Here is a 16,867-nt window from a genome sequence, read left to right as displayed (position 1 = left end):
AAGTAACACTTTTAAAGAGTTTATAATGAACAGGGAAATGTTTAAATTATAATATGAATCAGGATAATATATTAAATATGTGGTATAAATGAGAAGTGAACAAAAATCTGCGTATGGAAGAAAGAGTGGAAAAAAATATAGGAGAAAACTTATAATTTTCCTTTTTGGATGGCAGTACCAAGAGTAATTGTTTTCATCTCCTTTAAATATTTTCTAAACTTTGTCTAATCATCTTTGTAATTACTTTTTTCTATCCTTTTCCTTAGAAAATCTGCTGATACCCAACCTGCTAACAACTTTGTCTTTCTTCTGTTCCTTCTGCCCTTTCCATGGGCTGAGTAATCTGGGTTCTGAGAGGACACATCATGGTGCAGGAGGGGGTATGGGTGAGGAGTCAAAAGACATGAGTGTGTATTCAATCTCCTACATCCTAGCTTCTGTAACTTGGGCTGCCTACTTAACATCTGTAGGTCAAAATGTTAGCATTTTTAAACCAAAGATGTTTGCATCAAATTGTTACAACTATCACTATTTTTAATGAGTTTTTAGCAAAGAAAGTGGGTTAAAAGAATATGATAGTTTAAAAGATCCTCGGTAGCCCATAAATGGATGAGATGCCTTATTCAGTTTTTCAACTCAGGTTGCTTAGGACTGTGGGAGATTTCCAAGTTAAGGAAGAGATTATGAAACCGTAGTTTCTCATTGCATTTTTTTCTCTCTGCAGGAACTTTATTTAATCCTGTCCAGGTATTTAACACACACACTATTCAAAGTAGGGGAAGGAAGACCAGATGATGCAGAAGGATAAACCAGACGAACTGTTAAGGATCCTACTGGTTCTATCACTCTCCCATGTCAGAATGTAATAAAAATTCAGATAAGATGCTATCAACTTCCTTATAGCCAGGTGTTGTAAGTTTCCTATATTTTATGGTTTTAGTTTTTCATTCATTCAACAAATACTCATTGAGCACTGCTCCAGGTCTGGCAATGAGGATACTGAGCACAAAAATTCCTGCTTTCAAGGTGCTCCAGGCATAGGGTAGGAGGGTGGAAGAAGATCAATATCACACAGAATGCAAAAAGCTAGGATAAAGCTACTATAGGAATTCAGTGGAAGTCTGTATGAGCTAGCTTAGGGTGAGGGAAGAGATTATCTTCCTTGTGGAGATGACATCTGAGCCTAGTTTTGAAGGATGCATAAGAGTAGGTCAGAAGAATTGGGAACAGGTATGTAGGATGGAGTGGGTGGAGGGGTAGTGGAATTACACGTGGAAGGCAGTGAAGTATGCATGACCATGAGTTGGTCAGGCGTTTAGGGTAGTTCAATATGGCTACAGCACATAGTAGTGGACAGGGATGGGAGCTGAAGAATAACATGGATGGGTCTGCAGGGGTCAGGGACTTGTAATGAGACTGAAATGCTTGGATTTTATCTTAAAGGTAAGGAGAAGTTTTTGGAGGTTTTAAACTGGTTAAACATGATTGAATGATTGAGTTTTATACATATCACTGTGGTTGCAGTGTGGACGATTGAGCAGGTGTCTGGGTGAGATATGAAGGGACAGCAGCTATGATGTTGTTGGAGCAATCATCAGCTCATTTTGCTAATTGATCTAAATCTAGTGCCACCAACTATGGTTGGGGTATGGTAGGTACTCAAAAATGTCTTTGGAATAAACACACGAATGGATGGTTGGATGGAAGTTTAAGGTACAAGATTTGATAAGATGTTGTGACTAATTTTGGAATTATGAGATGGACTAGTAAAGGGAGCAGTCAAGGGTGACTCCCATATTTGTGGTGGAGGAAATATAGAAGGGGGAGCAAGCTGAGAATGGATGAGATAAAGAAGATGTTTTGAGGAGATGTTCAGATGCGTTGAGAAGTGCAACTGGGAGTAGGAAGTGAGGCTCTAAAAATATTTAGAGAAATTATTTCCCCATATTGTTTTTTTTTAGTGAACTAAAGTTGGTACTTACATGTTATAATTTTTATTACAAAAAATTCCATGAAGATATTTGCAGTCTAAAAGATTTGTTTTTAGTGGTTAAAATGCAAGAGATGTAATGTTTTGAAGAGTTGTTTATTTTTGCCTGCTATTTAACTTTGTCAAAATTACTAATTTGACATGCATAAAATGATTTGCAGGTCCTTGTTTTGGGATTCAGGATTTGGGTTAATTGTATTCCACAAACACTAACTTCCCACATTTCTTTGAAACACCTTGTTAAGAAGTAATAACAGTTTTTTTTTTCCTGGTAAATCTCTTTCAACCAAGTTCTTGTTGCCGCTCAGGATTCATGGATAGTCCAAGAAACATCACGGAGTTTTTCATGCTGGGACTCTCACAAAACCCCAAGGTGCAGAGAGTTTTATTCGTGCTCTTTTTAATTGTCTACCTGATCTCTGTTGGGGGCAACCTGCTTATCGTGATCACCATTATCTGCAGCCCCACCTTGGGCTCTCCCATGTACTTCTTCCTCTCATATTTGTCCTTTATTGATACTTTCTATTCCTCATGTATGACCCCCAAACTGATTGCTGACTCCTTGTATGAGGGGAGAGCCATCTCTTATGAGAGCTGCCTGGCTCAATTCTTTGTTGCCCATTTGTTGGGAGGAACTGAGATCATTCTGCTCACAGTGATGGCCTATGACCGCTACGTGGCCATCTGCAAGCCCCTGCGCTACACGACCATCATGACCAGGCATCTCTGTGCCATGCTGGTGGGGATGGCTTGGCTGGGAGGCTTCCTGCATTCATTGGTTCAGCTTCTGCTGGTCCTTCAGTTGCCCTTCTGTGGACCTAACATGATCAATCACTTTGTTTGTGACTTGTACCCCTTGCTGGAGCTTGCTTGCACCAACACATATGTCATTGGTCTGCTGGTGGTGGCCAACAGTGGTGCGATCTGCCTGTTGAACTTCCTCATGCTGGCTGCCTCCTACATCGTCATCCTTCGCTCCTTGAGGTCCCACAGTGCAGAGGGGAGGCGCAAAGCCCTCTCCACCTGCGGGGCCCACTTCACTGTCGTTGCCTTATTCTTTGTACCCTGTATATTTATTTACATGCGTCCATCATCTACTTTGCCCATAGACAAAATAGTGGCTGTGTTTTATTGTATCTTGACACCCATGTTCAACCCCCTGATTTATACACTAAGGAATGCAGAGGTGAAAAATGCCATGAAAAATCTCTGGAACAAATGAGCAATTGTGGAGGGAAGATACAGGTACAGGAGGGAAATAAATAACCGGGCATTTTCAGTAGGAATCCTTATTGTCATGACAAAAGCTGAGAAACCATAAAAACATTTGGAATCAAACTGATTCGAATATTTGAAATAATGTCTAAAATATCCGTGTCCCATATTATTAACCAGGAAAGTGAGTTAATTCATTTTTTTGAGATGCTGCCTTCGTCAACTGGAATACTGAGAGTCTGTGAGGAGCAGAATCCCCCTGTTGAAACATTACCAACCTGGTCCTCCAACTCTGCACCCAGAATATTGCTCACAATAGTTACTGATGGTTCAGTTGCACTTATTTCTAACAACACTAATATCAGAAAGAATCCATAGCTTGGGACTTTGAGAATACAGGGAATACAATTAAGAATGACTGAACTCAAATCATGGAAGTGTGTAGAATAGATTCACTCTAAAACTGATGTAAGCATGATTATATACAAACTAAAATGTGGAGGGAAATTCTGTAATGAATGTCTAACTATTGTGCACATGTGACTACACACACATGCACACATATACACATAACACGGTGTATAGTTTATTGAGCAATGCTTTGGTATCTTTGGTATTAGGCATGGGGCTAACCAATTTATAAACAAGATCTCATATTGTCCTCATGAGAAGTTGGCTTGGTTTTCTTTTTAAAAATGAAGAAAACTGATTTGCAGACATTGATTTATTTAGCCAAGGTTGAGATAGAATTTAAAATCCCGATCTTTCTGCCTTCAAGTCTGTTCTTGCCGAAATGCTGAGTGCTTTACTATCTGCTGATCTTCCTCTGAATGGTTTTATTTTGTTCGTGTTTCCTACTTGTGAGCTCCTGTTATTAATGCCCTTATTTTCAATCTCTGATGTGCACTTTCCCAGAGGAAGTGTGCGCTGAGTACATACAAAAAGAGCTTCAAGAGAACCTCTCTTAGTCACACAAGTAAGCCAGAGGGTAAGGGTGTGGATTTCTTCCTTTTGCTTTTTTCCTGTTCCTTCCTGTTCTGGACCTCAGTCAATCCTGTTGCAGAGTAGCAGTGACAAGGGCGACAGTGGCATCTGAAACTCTTAAGGAGGAGGATCCTTCTACTTGACCATAGCAGATGTGATCTCAAGAGCACGGGACAAGTGCTCATTGCTTTATTCTTTCTCTGTCCTGAATCTTGGCCATTGACACAGACTTAGTAGTGGGAAGTGTGCAGAATAGTGAGAAAACCAAAGTCAAGTTTTCAGAGCCAGAAAGCATCAGGGAGATCAAATAGAGGAGGGTGTTCAAGAGAGTCATCCCATTAAGTAGTGTATGAATTCCAGGGCTTGCCTCTGAGCTGCAGATACATGGATCTGAAAGTAAACAGCGTACTGAAGTCAGAATGGTACAGAGGAGCTCACCATCCAAGTCCTAGGCTGGCCACTGCGTGGCGTACCTGTGATACAGGTGTGAACAATGCTGCAAAGGATTGTATAACTGAATTGACATTGGCAACACAGCTCACAGAATGTGGGTTGGAAATTGCAACCTGAAACTAACAAGGTTAACTGCCTGCTACAACTAAAACTTCAATATTCTCCTTGATTTAAAAATATTCAGAGTATCATAATATTCAAAATATCCAGGATACAATCTAACACTACTCATTATATAAAGAAGCAGGAAATCTCAACCTGCAAATGAAAAAAAAATCAGCAGTTGCCAATTCTGCAATGACGCAGATGTTGGAGTTTTCAGACAAAAACTTTAAAGCAACCATTATAACCATGATCTTATGAGTAAGGGCAAGCACAACTGAAACAAATGGAAAGATAGAAAGTGTCAGAAAAGGAACAGAAATTATAAAGAAGAAAAAAGTTGAAAACTGAGAACTGAAACCTACAATAACCAAAATTAAAAATTCGTTGAATGGGCTCTCAAAGGCACAGTGGAAATATAAAAGAAAGAGTCAGTGAACTTGAAGATAGGTCAACGAAAATGATCCAGTCTGAACAAGAACAGAGGAAAAAAAGATTAAAAAAATTAAAAAAAACGGAAGGACTCATGAGACAAAACCAAAATATACAACATTCATGTGATCAGAGTCTCAGAAAGAGGAGAAATAGAGGTTCAGAAAAATGTTAAAAGAACAATGGTTGAAAACTTTCAAAATTTGGTGAAATAGACAGACTTACAGGTTCAAGAAGCCCAGCAAATCTCTCAGTGGATGAACTTAAATAAATCCACCCAAGACACATCGTAATCAAACAATTAAAAACCAAGACAAAGGAAAAAATCTTTGAATTATAAAGTGGAACATCTACATAACTATAAATCAGTTCAAGAAGTGGATTTTTAGCTCGTCCAGGACCCATCATATCTCTTCCCAATTTCACTTCTTTCTCTTCCCTTAAAAGTCAACACTAACATGACTTTTATGATAAAACTTCTTTGTTTTTCTTTATACTTTCATACGCTTATCACCTAAAAACACTTCCCTAGGTTGACCTATTTTAAATTTTAAATAAATACTATCATGTAGTATGTAATCTTTTGTGTCTGAATTCTTTGGCTCAGCATTGTGTCTGTGAGATTAATTCATGTTGTTATATATATATATATCTATAATTTTCTTAGTTTCGTTGTTATGTTAGACCACTGTATAAATATACCAGCATCTTCATTCATTCTATTGATGGTGGACATTTAGTTTGTTACCAGTTTTGTGCTATTATGAATAGTTCTATTAAGACTCTGAGTGATGTGTCTTCTAATGAATAGGTGCACATCTTTCTCTTAGATTTATATCTGGGAGTGGAGTTTCTGGGTCATATGTTACATGTATATTTATACATATTGAATGTATACTTGGAAAACCATTATGCATTTCCAACACTAGTATGTGAAAGATACCATTCCTCCATATTGACAACAAACACTTGGTATTAACCATCCTTTTAATTTTAGCCTTGTAGGGGGAGCAATGCCATAGTATTTTATTGTTCTAGATCATATTTCTCAGATGGTTAAAGAGGTGAGCACTCCCCCCCTTTATATGTTTACTGGTCATTAGATATCTTTTTTGCTGAAGTGCTCTTAAGATCCCATGTGGCCGTCTGTCTTTATCTTACTGATTTGTGAGATATATTCTGTATCAGTCCCCGTTTTCTGAGGAGCAGAAGTTAAAATAGAGTAGATGTGCAAATGATTTATTGGGGAAAACACTGGTGAGGGAAGGTGGGAGGAGTCCCCAAGGATGATGCTGGTCTGACTTCCAGAAATGAGACAGAGAAAGAAGAAAAGAAGACTCATAGACTGCTGTGTAGTTCTAAGAAAGTTTTTTTCAAGACTCAGGGAGTTCTTGAGTTAAAAGAATGTGGTTCAAAAAATATAAAAAAACAATGGCTCAGAACTTTCCGAGAGTAGAAGTTGCAGAAGGGAATTTTGAACAAAGTGAAGATTTTACATGGTCCTTGAAGAGAATTGGGAAAATGTGCTGATTAAAGAAATATAGTAGAATTGCTGGTTAGTGTTGATGGGCCTTTGGAAGTTGGTGGCATGAATTTATAGAGAACTAAATCTTCCCTATTTTCCAGAAGCTTTCGGGAAATAGGTTTGGAGAAAGCTCAGAATAGGATTCATTCAGCACAGGGGAATGGCTGTACACATGTGCTGAGCAGGCAAGAGTGTTGGAAATGTGAACAGTTACAAATTTTGTGGAGGAAAATTTGCTGCATACACCAATAAGTATTAAACATGTATATCCTTGACATTATTGATTAGTATTAAAAATATAAAATGCACCCAGCAATTCCATATTTTTGATTTTATAATTATCCTGTTTGTTTTTGCCCCTGCTTTGTTTTGGAGACGACTTCTGTACCCATTAGAATATGAAGTCCTTGCTGCCAGGGAGCGTGTCTGTATTATTCACACTGATATTCTTGGCGTTTAGCAAAGTGTTTTCTTTTATTAGGCATGAAAAAGTCCTTACTGAATGACTAAAAGGGTGGAAGTGCAATTCCAATCCAGTCACTCTGACTCTAGTTTCCTTGGTTGTTCAGCCCACCACAGAGGGGAGGTGTGGATAAAGGACAGCAATGCTCTCCTCTCAGCTTCAGAGGAGTGAAAGGACTTGTGCCTAGAACACAGAAGATGCTCAATAAATGCTGCTAGTTGTTGCTGTTGTTCAGTCAGCAATTTCCCTAAAGGTGCTAACTCTCCAATATCTGTTCTGAAAACGTCCTAACTCCCTTTTCCTCCGGACAACTTGTGGACCTTCTCCAGATGCTAGAAGGGCACTGGGTACTTCTGGGAGGCAGAATAGAAGTCTCTTCCTTGTGAGACCAAAACTCTATTCAAAGGGACTAATTAAATGACGGCATCCCATTGCTCTAACCTGAGAATGAGGCAAAAGCTCACTGCAGAACTTTTTCAGCAAGTGATCCTGTGAGCAGAGAATTAGTCTCCCTCAGAGACATAGCACTGATAATCCCTGTGTTATCACTCCTACTTTATAAACAACCTTTTCAGCGGAAAGAGAAAGACTTTCTCTGAGACTCTGTTGGTGAGTCTTCTTAGCAGAGAGCAGAGCTAACAAGCCAGCTACACTTTTTATGGGGCTTTTCTCCCTAATGTTTGCAGCAGCACTTTTTCTTTTCTTTTTTTTCTTTTTCTTTCTTTTTTTTTTTGGCTTGTCACAGATACAGAAAATAGATAGTGGAAGGTGGTCGTGATGTTGGAAAGGTCACAGGCTGGAGCGATGAGTACCTGGGTACCTTCTGTGCCTCTGTCATGAAGCACCAGCGCGACTTTGGACAAGCTGCATCTCACCTCCCTGAGTCTTAAATCCACCATCTTTAAAACCAAGACAGTTGGAAAAGATGATTTTAAAGGCCGTAGGGTTCTTCAGCAAATGCGAGAGAAATGGATAATGAAGCAAATTCCCAGCTGCTTGTAAATGAATGACTTCCTTTTGAGTTTTCACCTTGTAATATTCTGAGAAACTTTCAGCTCTGATGCCTTTCTGCAATCAATACACCTGCCCAGTCTGAGAGTTTGCCTAAATGAGAAAAACAATTTTAATCCCATCCAGGAGTTTAATCACGTGAAACAGTGAACTTTGGGATGATATGCTTGGAGCTGGTCTAGATGACCCTTTAAGAACTCTCTCAGGTCCACTGTTCCACGATGTTAGGATGTAAAAAATCAAAACCAAAATCAAAACCCCTGGTGACCTGTTTGTGTCCTCAGATCCAGTCAGTGTAAGTTTTCTATAATCTATTTAAAAAATTAAATAAAAGAAAAATGCAACTCAAATAAAAACGGCATGGGATAATTTTACTAAAGTTCTGTTTCCACAAAATAATTTTGTTTCTCATGGATAACTCAAACAAGAGACTTCCTTTTTTTCTTTTTTGCTAGTTTTTAACAAATAATTTATTTTGTACTCCCACAAACTTGAATCACAGAAATGAACTAGCTTAACAGTTTTCTTTTGGGGCATACAAATTCATTATATGACTAAATTGTTTATTGTTCATATTGATTGCATTTACTCTTTTGTTCCGTTTTGGGGATCAGTTTTAGGGAATTTTTCATATTTATAATAAAATTATATCCATTGCAATACCTGCATACTCTTAGGTCCTTGGCACCTTAAGCCACATGAAGAATTCATTGCTCCTGGCATTGATGATGGCGACTTCAGAGATTCTGTTTATTGAATGTTTATCACATCCGACCTCTGTGCAAATGCTTGACATGCACTGTTTTTATTTACTGCGCTTTGCAAACTCAAAGTGCAACAGTACTTATTTTCATTTTATAGCTAAGAACGTTGAGGCTTGGAGAAGTTGTCCATGATCACATGGAAAATAAACGGCAGAGGAAGTATTCAAACCCGAATGAATTTAAGTGACAGTATTGTATGGTGAAGCCCACAGACTCTCATCGCAAGGCTGCCTGGGCGCAAGCCCCAGCTCCCGTGCTTGGCTGAGTACGCTCCCGTAAGTTTCTAAACGTGCCTCACTTTCTTCCTCTGTAAAATAAGGATGAAAACAGTAATCATGGGGGGTGACATGAGGATTAAAGTGAGCTGATCTATCGAAAGCAATTAGGACAGTGCTTGGCACAGGGTAAGTGCTACGCAGCTGTTGGCTCCTATGACTGCCGTCTGTGCTCTTGGCCACAATGTTCTTCTCTGAAAAGGTCCCCATCAGCCTCGTCACTCGCAGAAGCTGCATTTGCCTTCTTGCGACAAAGCTTGGAAAGAGAAAAAGGGTGCAGTTTCCTGATCAGTACAGGAATCTTCTCTCCAGCATTTCTTATATCTGGGTATCTGTTTCTTCCTTTGCGTCCTTTGACACTCAATGATTCTCCTTTAATTCTTATATCGGGCATCAGATTTTCAGCAAATTGGGTGATTTAGCTACTTTAAGAAGGCCTATGTTTCCAGGAAAACAATAGATGGTTGGTGTAATAATAGATGAGTGACAGTTTTTTGTTTAACCAGACTAATATAGGCACAGGCATTTCCTTAATATAGTTAGGAGAAGAAAGGGTAAGTAGGAATGTTCTGCCAGATGAGATTCTGATTTATAGATGGCTGAGACAGGGCATCTGTTCTCCCTGCTCATGTACCTTCCTTTGTGTCCTGAACAGGTAGATAACCATGTCATAGAGTTTTCACTGATGATCACAAAACTTAAAAAAAAAAATTTTTACTTTGACTCATCCCTGTAGACTGTGGAAGGACTGGTAGCCATTAACTAGAAGGATTTCACCAAATCCAGGGAAAGCAAAGCCCCGAAGTCTGTATGATGTGTAAAGCAAGGGGGAAGAGGAATTGAACTTCTTAGACATGATAACCATCCACAGCACAGGCATGAAGTGGGAGTAAATGAACATGGAGAGAAATAGAGAAGTTGGGCAAGTCTCCAGCTGCAACCACATCAGTTTCTCCCAGTCTTACTTCAGTTTGCTTTGCACCCACCTGTGTTACTCATTGGAAACACAACAGAAAGTGTAGCGAACCTCATTGCAAAGCCCAGGAAGAAAGATTTAACTCAAAAGGTAAGGACTATACGTGTAGAGGTTTCAGGAGATCCTAAATATTCATGGAGGCCTGAAGTGCCACTGCATATATATGGAGCCCTGCTGAAAATTGTCAGATATGCACTCCAGCTGACAGAAAATCAGTGTCTGCCAAAAGCTCAATTTCAGTAGAAACAAAATAAGTTAAAGTTTAGATAATTAATTATTTTCACATAATGAGTTAGATATCTAGTGCCCAGCGATATTAAAGTGAACAGACATGCTCACATTTTCTGGTTACCAGGATGGATTGGTACAAGAATTTTGGAACAGAAAAGGTTAAGAGGGAAAAGGGAAGTCAGGGTGGCTAAAGGAAATCTTGTAATACTTTCTCCCTATGATGAGTTCTGCTACAATTATGTTTCTCCCTTGACTTTATAGGCAATACTGTACTGCATCCTCAGTGTCCTTGGACTTTATGGAAATACTACATAATATCACAGAATTTTTTATGCTGGGACTCTCACAGAACCCTGAAGTACAGAGAGTTCTCTTTGTGATCTTTTTGATCATCTATGTGGTCACAGTTTGTGGCAACATTCTCATTGTGGTCACCATCACCGCCAGTCCTACCCTGGCTTCCCCCATGTATTTTTTCCTGGTCAATCTGTCCTTTATTGACACCTGTTATTCTTCCTCTATGGCCCCTAGACTCATTGCTGACTCCTTGTATGAGGGGAGAGCCATCTCTTATCAGGGCTGCATGGCTCAACTCTTTGGAGCCCATTTTTTTGGAGGTGTTGGGATCATCCTGCTCACAGGGATGGCCTATGACCACTACGTGGCCATCTGCAAGCCCCTGCGCTACACGACCATCATGACCAGGCGTCTCTGTGCCATGCTGGTGGGGATGGCTTGGCTTGGGGGCTTCCTGCATTCATTGGTTCAGCTCTTGCTAGTCCTTCAGTTGCCCTTTTGTGGCCCTAATGTGATCAATCACTTTGTCTGTGATTTGTACCCCTTGCTGGAGCTTGCCTGCACCAACACATACGGCATTGGTCTGCTGGTGGTGGCCAACAGTGGTGCGATCTGCCTGTTGAACTTCCTCATGCTGGCTGCCTCCTACATCGTCATCCTTCTCTCCTTGAGGTCTCACAGTGCAGAGGGGAGGCGCAAAGCCCTCTCCACCTGCGGGGCCCACTTCACTGTTGTTGCCTTGTTCTTTGTGCCCTGTGTGTTTACGTACGTGTGTCCATCATCTACTTTATCTATAGACAAAAACATGGCAGTATTTTATGGTATCATAACACCCATGTTGAATCCACTCATTTACACCCTGAGAAATGAAGAGGTAAAAAATGCCATGAGAAGGTTCTTCACACAGTAAGAAATTGCAGGTGGATAAGGAGCGGTAAAACAGGAAATAAAAATGACTATTTCTGAAAGAGGAACAAACTAAAGCTTGTTTTTTATTACCATATGCCATCCTAATCCATCATATCCATTTATTCGTCTTCATAAACTTTTATAGCATTCTTAGTCTTTCACTTGAACTGCATGATTTGATTATAAAACATCTGTGTGAAATGTACATGGCATGAATGATTATTATCCCTGTTTCAGAAATAAGGAAACAGTGTCTCCTGATGTAGTTAATTGATTAATTAAGGTTATCTAGCTTTGAAATGCCTAAACCGAAACTTAAAGTCAGTTATTTTTGATCCATCATCCTGACATTTAAATAGAAATCTATGTTAACATTATTTGAGTCCGTGTGATAGTTGACTGAACTGTAGAAATGGGAGACAAAACACAACTTACGGCAAACAACTTCACACTTAGCCACATACAGCAGTCTGTGTGCACAGAGGCTTGGCTCTTATTCCTTCTCATCACCTTTATGACATCAGCAGTACAGGAGTACACTACAGCACACGGCGAGATCTTGGTTCCGGAGACAGATCAACCTGCGTTTGAGTCTTATATCCCATGCTTCCTCATGGCATGCCCTTGGCTAAGTGACCAAACTTCTACAAGCCTCAATGCTTGTCTTTAAAATAAAGGTAATGATAATACATGTCTAAAGTATATTTTATCCTGAGAATTAAGTTAGATAACCCATGTAAATTTCTTCTTCTTCTTTTTTTTTTTAATGTAAATTAATTTATTTACTTTTCTTAACATTATGCTTTTTGGGTTTTAAGAAATCCCCTCCTATCCCAGAATTAGGGAGATACTGACCTATTATTTCTTATAAAAGAATTAAAGTTCTTCTTTTAGTATTTGAATTCGTAATTCATTTGGAGTTGATTTTTCTGTATGGTATGAAGTAGAAATTCATTTCATGTAAAGTTCTTAATCCAATTTATGGCATATATTACCCATTCCCCCCAAATTTTATCTGATGTAATTATTCTACTTCAGTCCTTTTGTAACCTTTTCTAAAGACACTGCTTTCTTTTGTTTTCTATCTCTTCTATGTTTGAAATACATGCTTCACTTAGAACAGAATGGCTTATATTTTAGCCAGTGATGCAAAATGGCATTTCCTTTCATTTCTCCTAACTCACTCTGTTTCAAACTCTAAGTGATTCTAGTGTTCTGGAATCTGAGACATACAACCATGTTCATTCCATTACTTTCCTGACTTTACACACTGTGACCACATCCCATCCCAGGCTTCACCCTTTAACAGCGCAGGCTCCCATAATGTATAATAAACTTATTCTTTGTTTGACAAATAATCTGTAATTCACCATGTTGCAAATATCTACTTTTTGCACTAAGAAAAAACAAACTAGAAATTGATATGAAGAGCAATTTTTCTACTCTAAGCATTCAAAATTAGCCTCCAACAACTGATAAGTTCAGGAGATCATCAGGAAATACTGTTTTAGCCCCAAACTTCTATGCCTAACAAAAAAACGACTAGCTGGTTCTTTGCAGAACTCATGCAGAGTTATTAGGCAAAATAAATATTGTCTTCTTTCACTTTGTCACGTTTTGACAGTTTATTTTATAATAGCTTTGTATAACAGATCTAAAATTCTGTATCTATTCATTTCTGATGTTAGATAATAAAAATATAATTGAACCAATTTTTCAATCAGCTAAGAAATATGAAATCATGGCGAGGCTTACTATAAATAGCCTATTTTGCCAGCTTGCCACAATTTTATCTCAAGAGGCTTTCTAGAAAAGCATACTTACTTTAGTTAAAAATTTGAAAGGGGGGAGGGTATAGCTCAGTGGTAAAGTGCATGCTTAGCATGTATGAGGTCCTGGGTTCAATCCCCAGTACCTCCATTTAAAAAAGAATAAATAAATCTAATTACCACCCCCCCCACCAATTTGAACACACTTTTATTTTTAGTACAGTTAAAATATCAAACAGCATAAAGGTTGGATCCAAGTGCACTCTTGTGTTTTGCTGTCCAAATCATGATTAACAATGGCCCAACAACTTATGAATGCTGCTTATTTTTGAAAAACTGCAACCTGCTAGAATAAATACATGAGTAAATATCACCAGAAGTTTTCTAGATGATTTAAAAATTATTACTAATCTTGTTTACAAAGGAAGTGGTGTCTCTATTTTGGAGCCTCTGTAAGACATCTTTCCTCCCAAACACATATCTATTTTAAAATTTAGAAAATAAGAAATAAAGATTGGCAACACACACATGCATGTGTATAAATCCTCTTATAAGCCCATTACCTAGAGATAATCACCATCAACAGTTTGGTAGACACCCTTCTAGTCATCATCCTCTTTTTCTCCTCCTTCACTTCCTCCTTCAAACTCTTCCGTAAACTTGGTTAAGCCTCTACCATCCTAAAAATTACTCTCTGGAGCTAAATTATTTCTTTGTTCAACTTACAAGTTATCTTAGGCAAACAAACCTTTCTGATCCTCAGTTCGCTTGTCCAAAAATGGGCAATTTAATCCTCATGCCTTATGAAAGGAGAACGTGTGGGAAGAGCCTCATGTCTGACTGGTGATAGGAGCCTGATGAATGTTAGTGTCTCTTCCTTCTAGTGGGAAACAGAAATATAAAGACTAGAGATAATGTAAGCCTCTGAATGTTAAGTACTGTTGAAAATACACTTGTGGAATAAAGAAAGAAGACCTGTATTTGGAATTTTTATTCCATAGCTTCTTGTTACCTGGTTACTAGAGAGAGCTTCTTAAAAAATAATTTTCTATCTTGCTTACACATTCCCCTCCCTCAAGTTTTTTCTTCTTTTTTCTTTTTTAGGACAAAGGCAGGATAAACATATATTCATATCAAATATATTTGCTAATTAAAAAATTTATCAGAGGAAGTACTACTATAAAAGCCATAGGATATTCCTTTATATATGAACTAGTGCAGATAAAGAAGAAAATAACTTTGAGGGAATTTCCTGTTACATGGGAATCAAAACATTCACGGAGCTATAAATTATGGACTAGCTGGTTCTTTGCAGACTCGTGTACTTCAGGGCTATCGATGAGGGAAATCCACCTTCAAATTGGCTTAAACAATTAAGGCCAAAGGGTTTCAAGAAGAAAATTGTAAGAAGTTCAGTTTGTCATCTGTTTAAGGGAAGGCAAAATGAGTTTAGTGAAGCACACAGGCTTTGGGTCAGATGGAGTTTGATTTGAATTCTGATTCAGCCGAATTTTAGCTAATTGATCTTGAACAATATAACTAACCTCTCTGGCCCTTTGTTTCCTAATTTATGAAGTGGGAGAATCAATATTACTGCACTTACTGGGCTGTAGTGAGGACTGAGTAACAAAATGGATTATCAGGCACTTCGCACATAGTAAACGCACAAATAAGAGATGTCGTGATTATCTGCACTAGCGTTGTTTTACTGACGTTTACACCGTCCTAAAGATAGGTTCACCATTATGCTCAAATAAGGAGATATTTTAGGCAGAAGTAAGTTCCACAGTTTGAGGTTTAAAACAGATTAAAATAAGACATAAACTAACGTCAGAAATTTGCTGCTTCCGAAACATACAAAATGAGTGCTTAGGTCAAGATTTTATGCACAGAAAGTGCTCAGTAAACGTTAGCTATCATCACCACCATTTTTATTTTTACATTATCTTTCATTCCATCTTTCTTGGGAACTACAAATAGATGTTTAAAATATAAGTTTGATTTTTTAAACATACTTTTGCTTTTTCAAACAACCCAATGGAAAAATGCATGGAAGCTCTAAATAGACATTTTTCCAAGGAAGACATTCATATGGCCAGCAGGCATATGAAAAAGTGATCAGCATCGCTAATCATCAGAGAAATGCAAGTTAAAACCACAACAAGGTATTACCTCACACCAATCAGAATGGCCATCATCAAAAAGTCTACAAATAATAAATGCTAGAGAAGATGTGGAGAAAAGAGAACCCTCCTACACTGTTGGTAGGAATGTAGATTGGTTCAGCCACTATGGAGGACAGTATGGAGATTTCTTAAAAACTGAAAACAGAACTACTATGTGATCCAGCACCTCCACTCCTGGGCATATATCTGTAAAAAAAATGAAAACTCTAATTCAAAAAGACACATGCATCCCAATGTTCATAGCAGCACTATTTACAATTGCCAAGATATGGAAACAGCCCAAGTGTCCATCAACAGATGACTGGCTTAAAAAGATATGGTATACATATACAATGGAGTATTACTCAGCCACAAAAAAGAATGAAATAATGCCATTTGCAGCAACATGGGTGGACCTAGAGAATATTATACTAAGTGAGTTAAGTCAGACAGAGAAAGACAAGTATCATAGGGTATCACTTACATGTGGAATCTAAAAATTAATACAAATGAATCTATATACAAAACAGAAACAAACTCACAGGCATAGAAGACAAACTTATGGTTACCAGGGAGGTGAAGGAGTCAGGGAGGAATGAATTAGAGTTACAGGATTCACAGATAAAAGCTACTATACATTAAATACAGAAGCAACAAGGCTTTACTGTATAGCACAGGGAATTATATTCAATATCTTATAATAACCTATAATGGAATACAACCAGAAAAAAGAACTGAATCACTATGCTGTACACCTGAAACTAATACAATATTATCAATCAACTGTCCATCAATAAAAAGAGGAAAAAACATATTGTTGCTTGTATATGTTTACAAAATGGTTACTCACAAGAAATTATGGCAAAACATCTATTTTTCAAAGTTATTTATGTGTACAGTAATATCTAGCCTGATATAAAGTCCTGAGAACATGAGAAATGACAGCGTCACATGATACTCAAGTCCTTGGTTGAGAAATCTCCTGAACACAAGTTCTGAGCTCTTCCCCCCAAATCGCAAGCTCTGTACAGAGATTGTCCTTTTGGTCTCTGGCCCAGAGACCTATTTCTCTATTTCTCCTATTTATTCTGGAGGACCAGAATGGGACAGGAGCCATCATTAGAGCTTTTGATAGAAGTTCTGCTCTAGTGTCTCACAGTTGATCCAACCAGCTCTCCCATTAGTAACTGCAGAGATATTTAATGGCATTTTTATTCCAGAAGAGGGAGTTGGTGTTGGGCTAGCTCTTAGTATCCAGAGACCTGCTCTCCAGCTGAGATAACTCACTGCCATGCTGTCTGAACTC

General features: G+C 38.3%; 2 protein-coding genes across 2 annotated transcripts; both read left to right on the top strand.

The window, feature by feature from the left end:
* The first annotated feature begins 2,303 nt into the window (after nucleotides 1-2,303).
* LOC105076425 (olfactory receptor 4C3D) lies at nucleotides 2,304-3,212 on the top strand. Its single transcript, XM_010964520.2, has one exon. The coding sequence runs from the start codon at nucleotides 2,304-2,306 to the stop codon at nucleotides 3,210-3,212; it is 909 nt and encodes a 302-aa protein (XP_010962822.2).
* A 7,507-nt stretch (nucleotides 3,213-10,719) lies between these two features.
* Nucleotides 10,720-11,628, top strand: LOC105076424 (olfactory receptor 4C3). The gene has a single exon (XM_010964519.3). It carries the CDS (start codon nucleotides 10,720-10,722, stop codon nucleotides 11,626-11,628), a length of 909 nt encoding a protein of 302 aa, XP_010962821.2.
* The last annotated feature ends 5,239 nt before the right edge of the window (nucleotides 11,629-16,867 follow it).

Source organism: Camelus bactrianus, chromosome 10 (assembly GCF_048773025.1).
Source record: "Camelus bactrianus isolate YW-2024 breed Bactrian camel chromosome 10, ASM4877302v1, whole genome shotgun sequence".
NCBI lineage: Eukaryota > Metazoa > Chordata > Mammalia > Artiodactyla > Camelidae > Camelus > Camelus bactrianus.
Note: the sequence above shows the minus strand (reverse complement) of the source record. Positions and strands in the feature narration are given on the sequence as shown.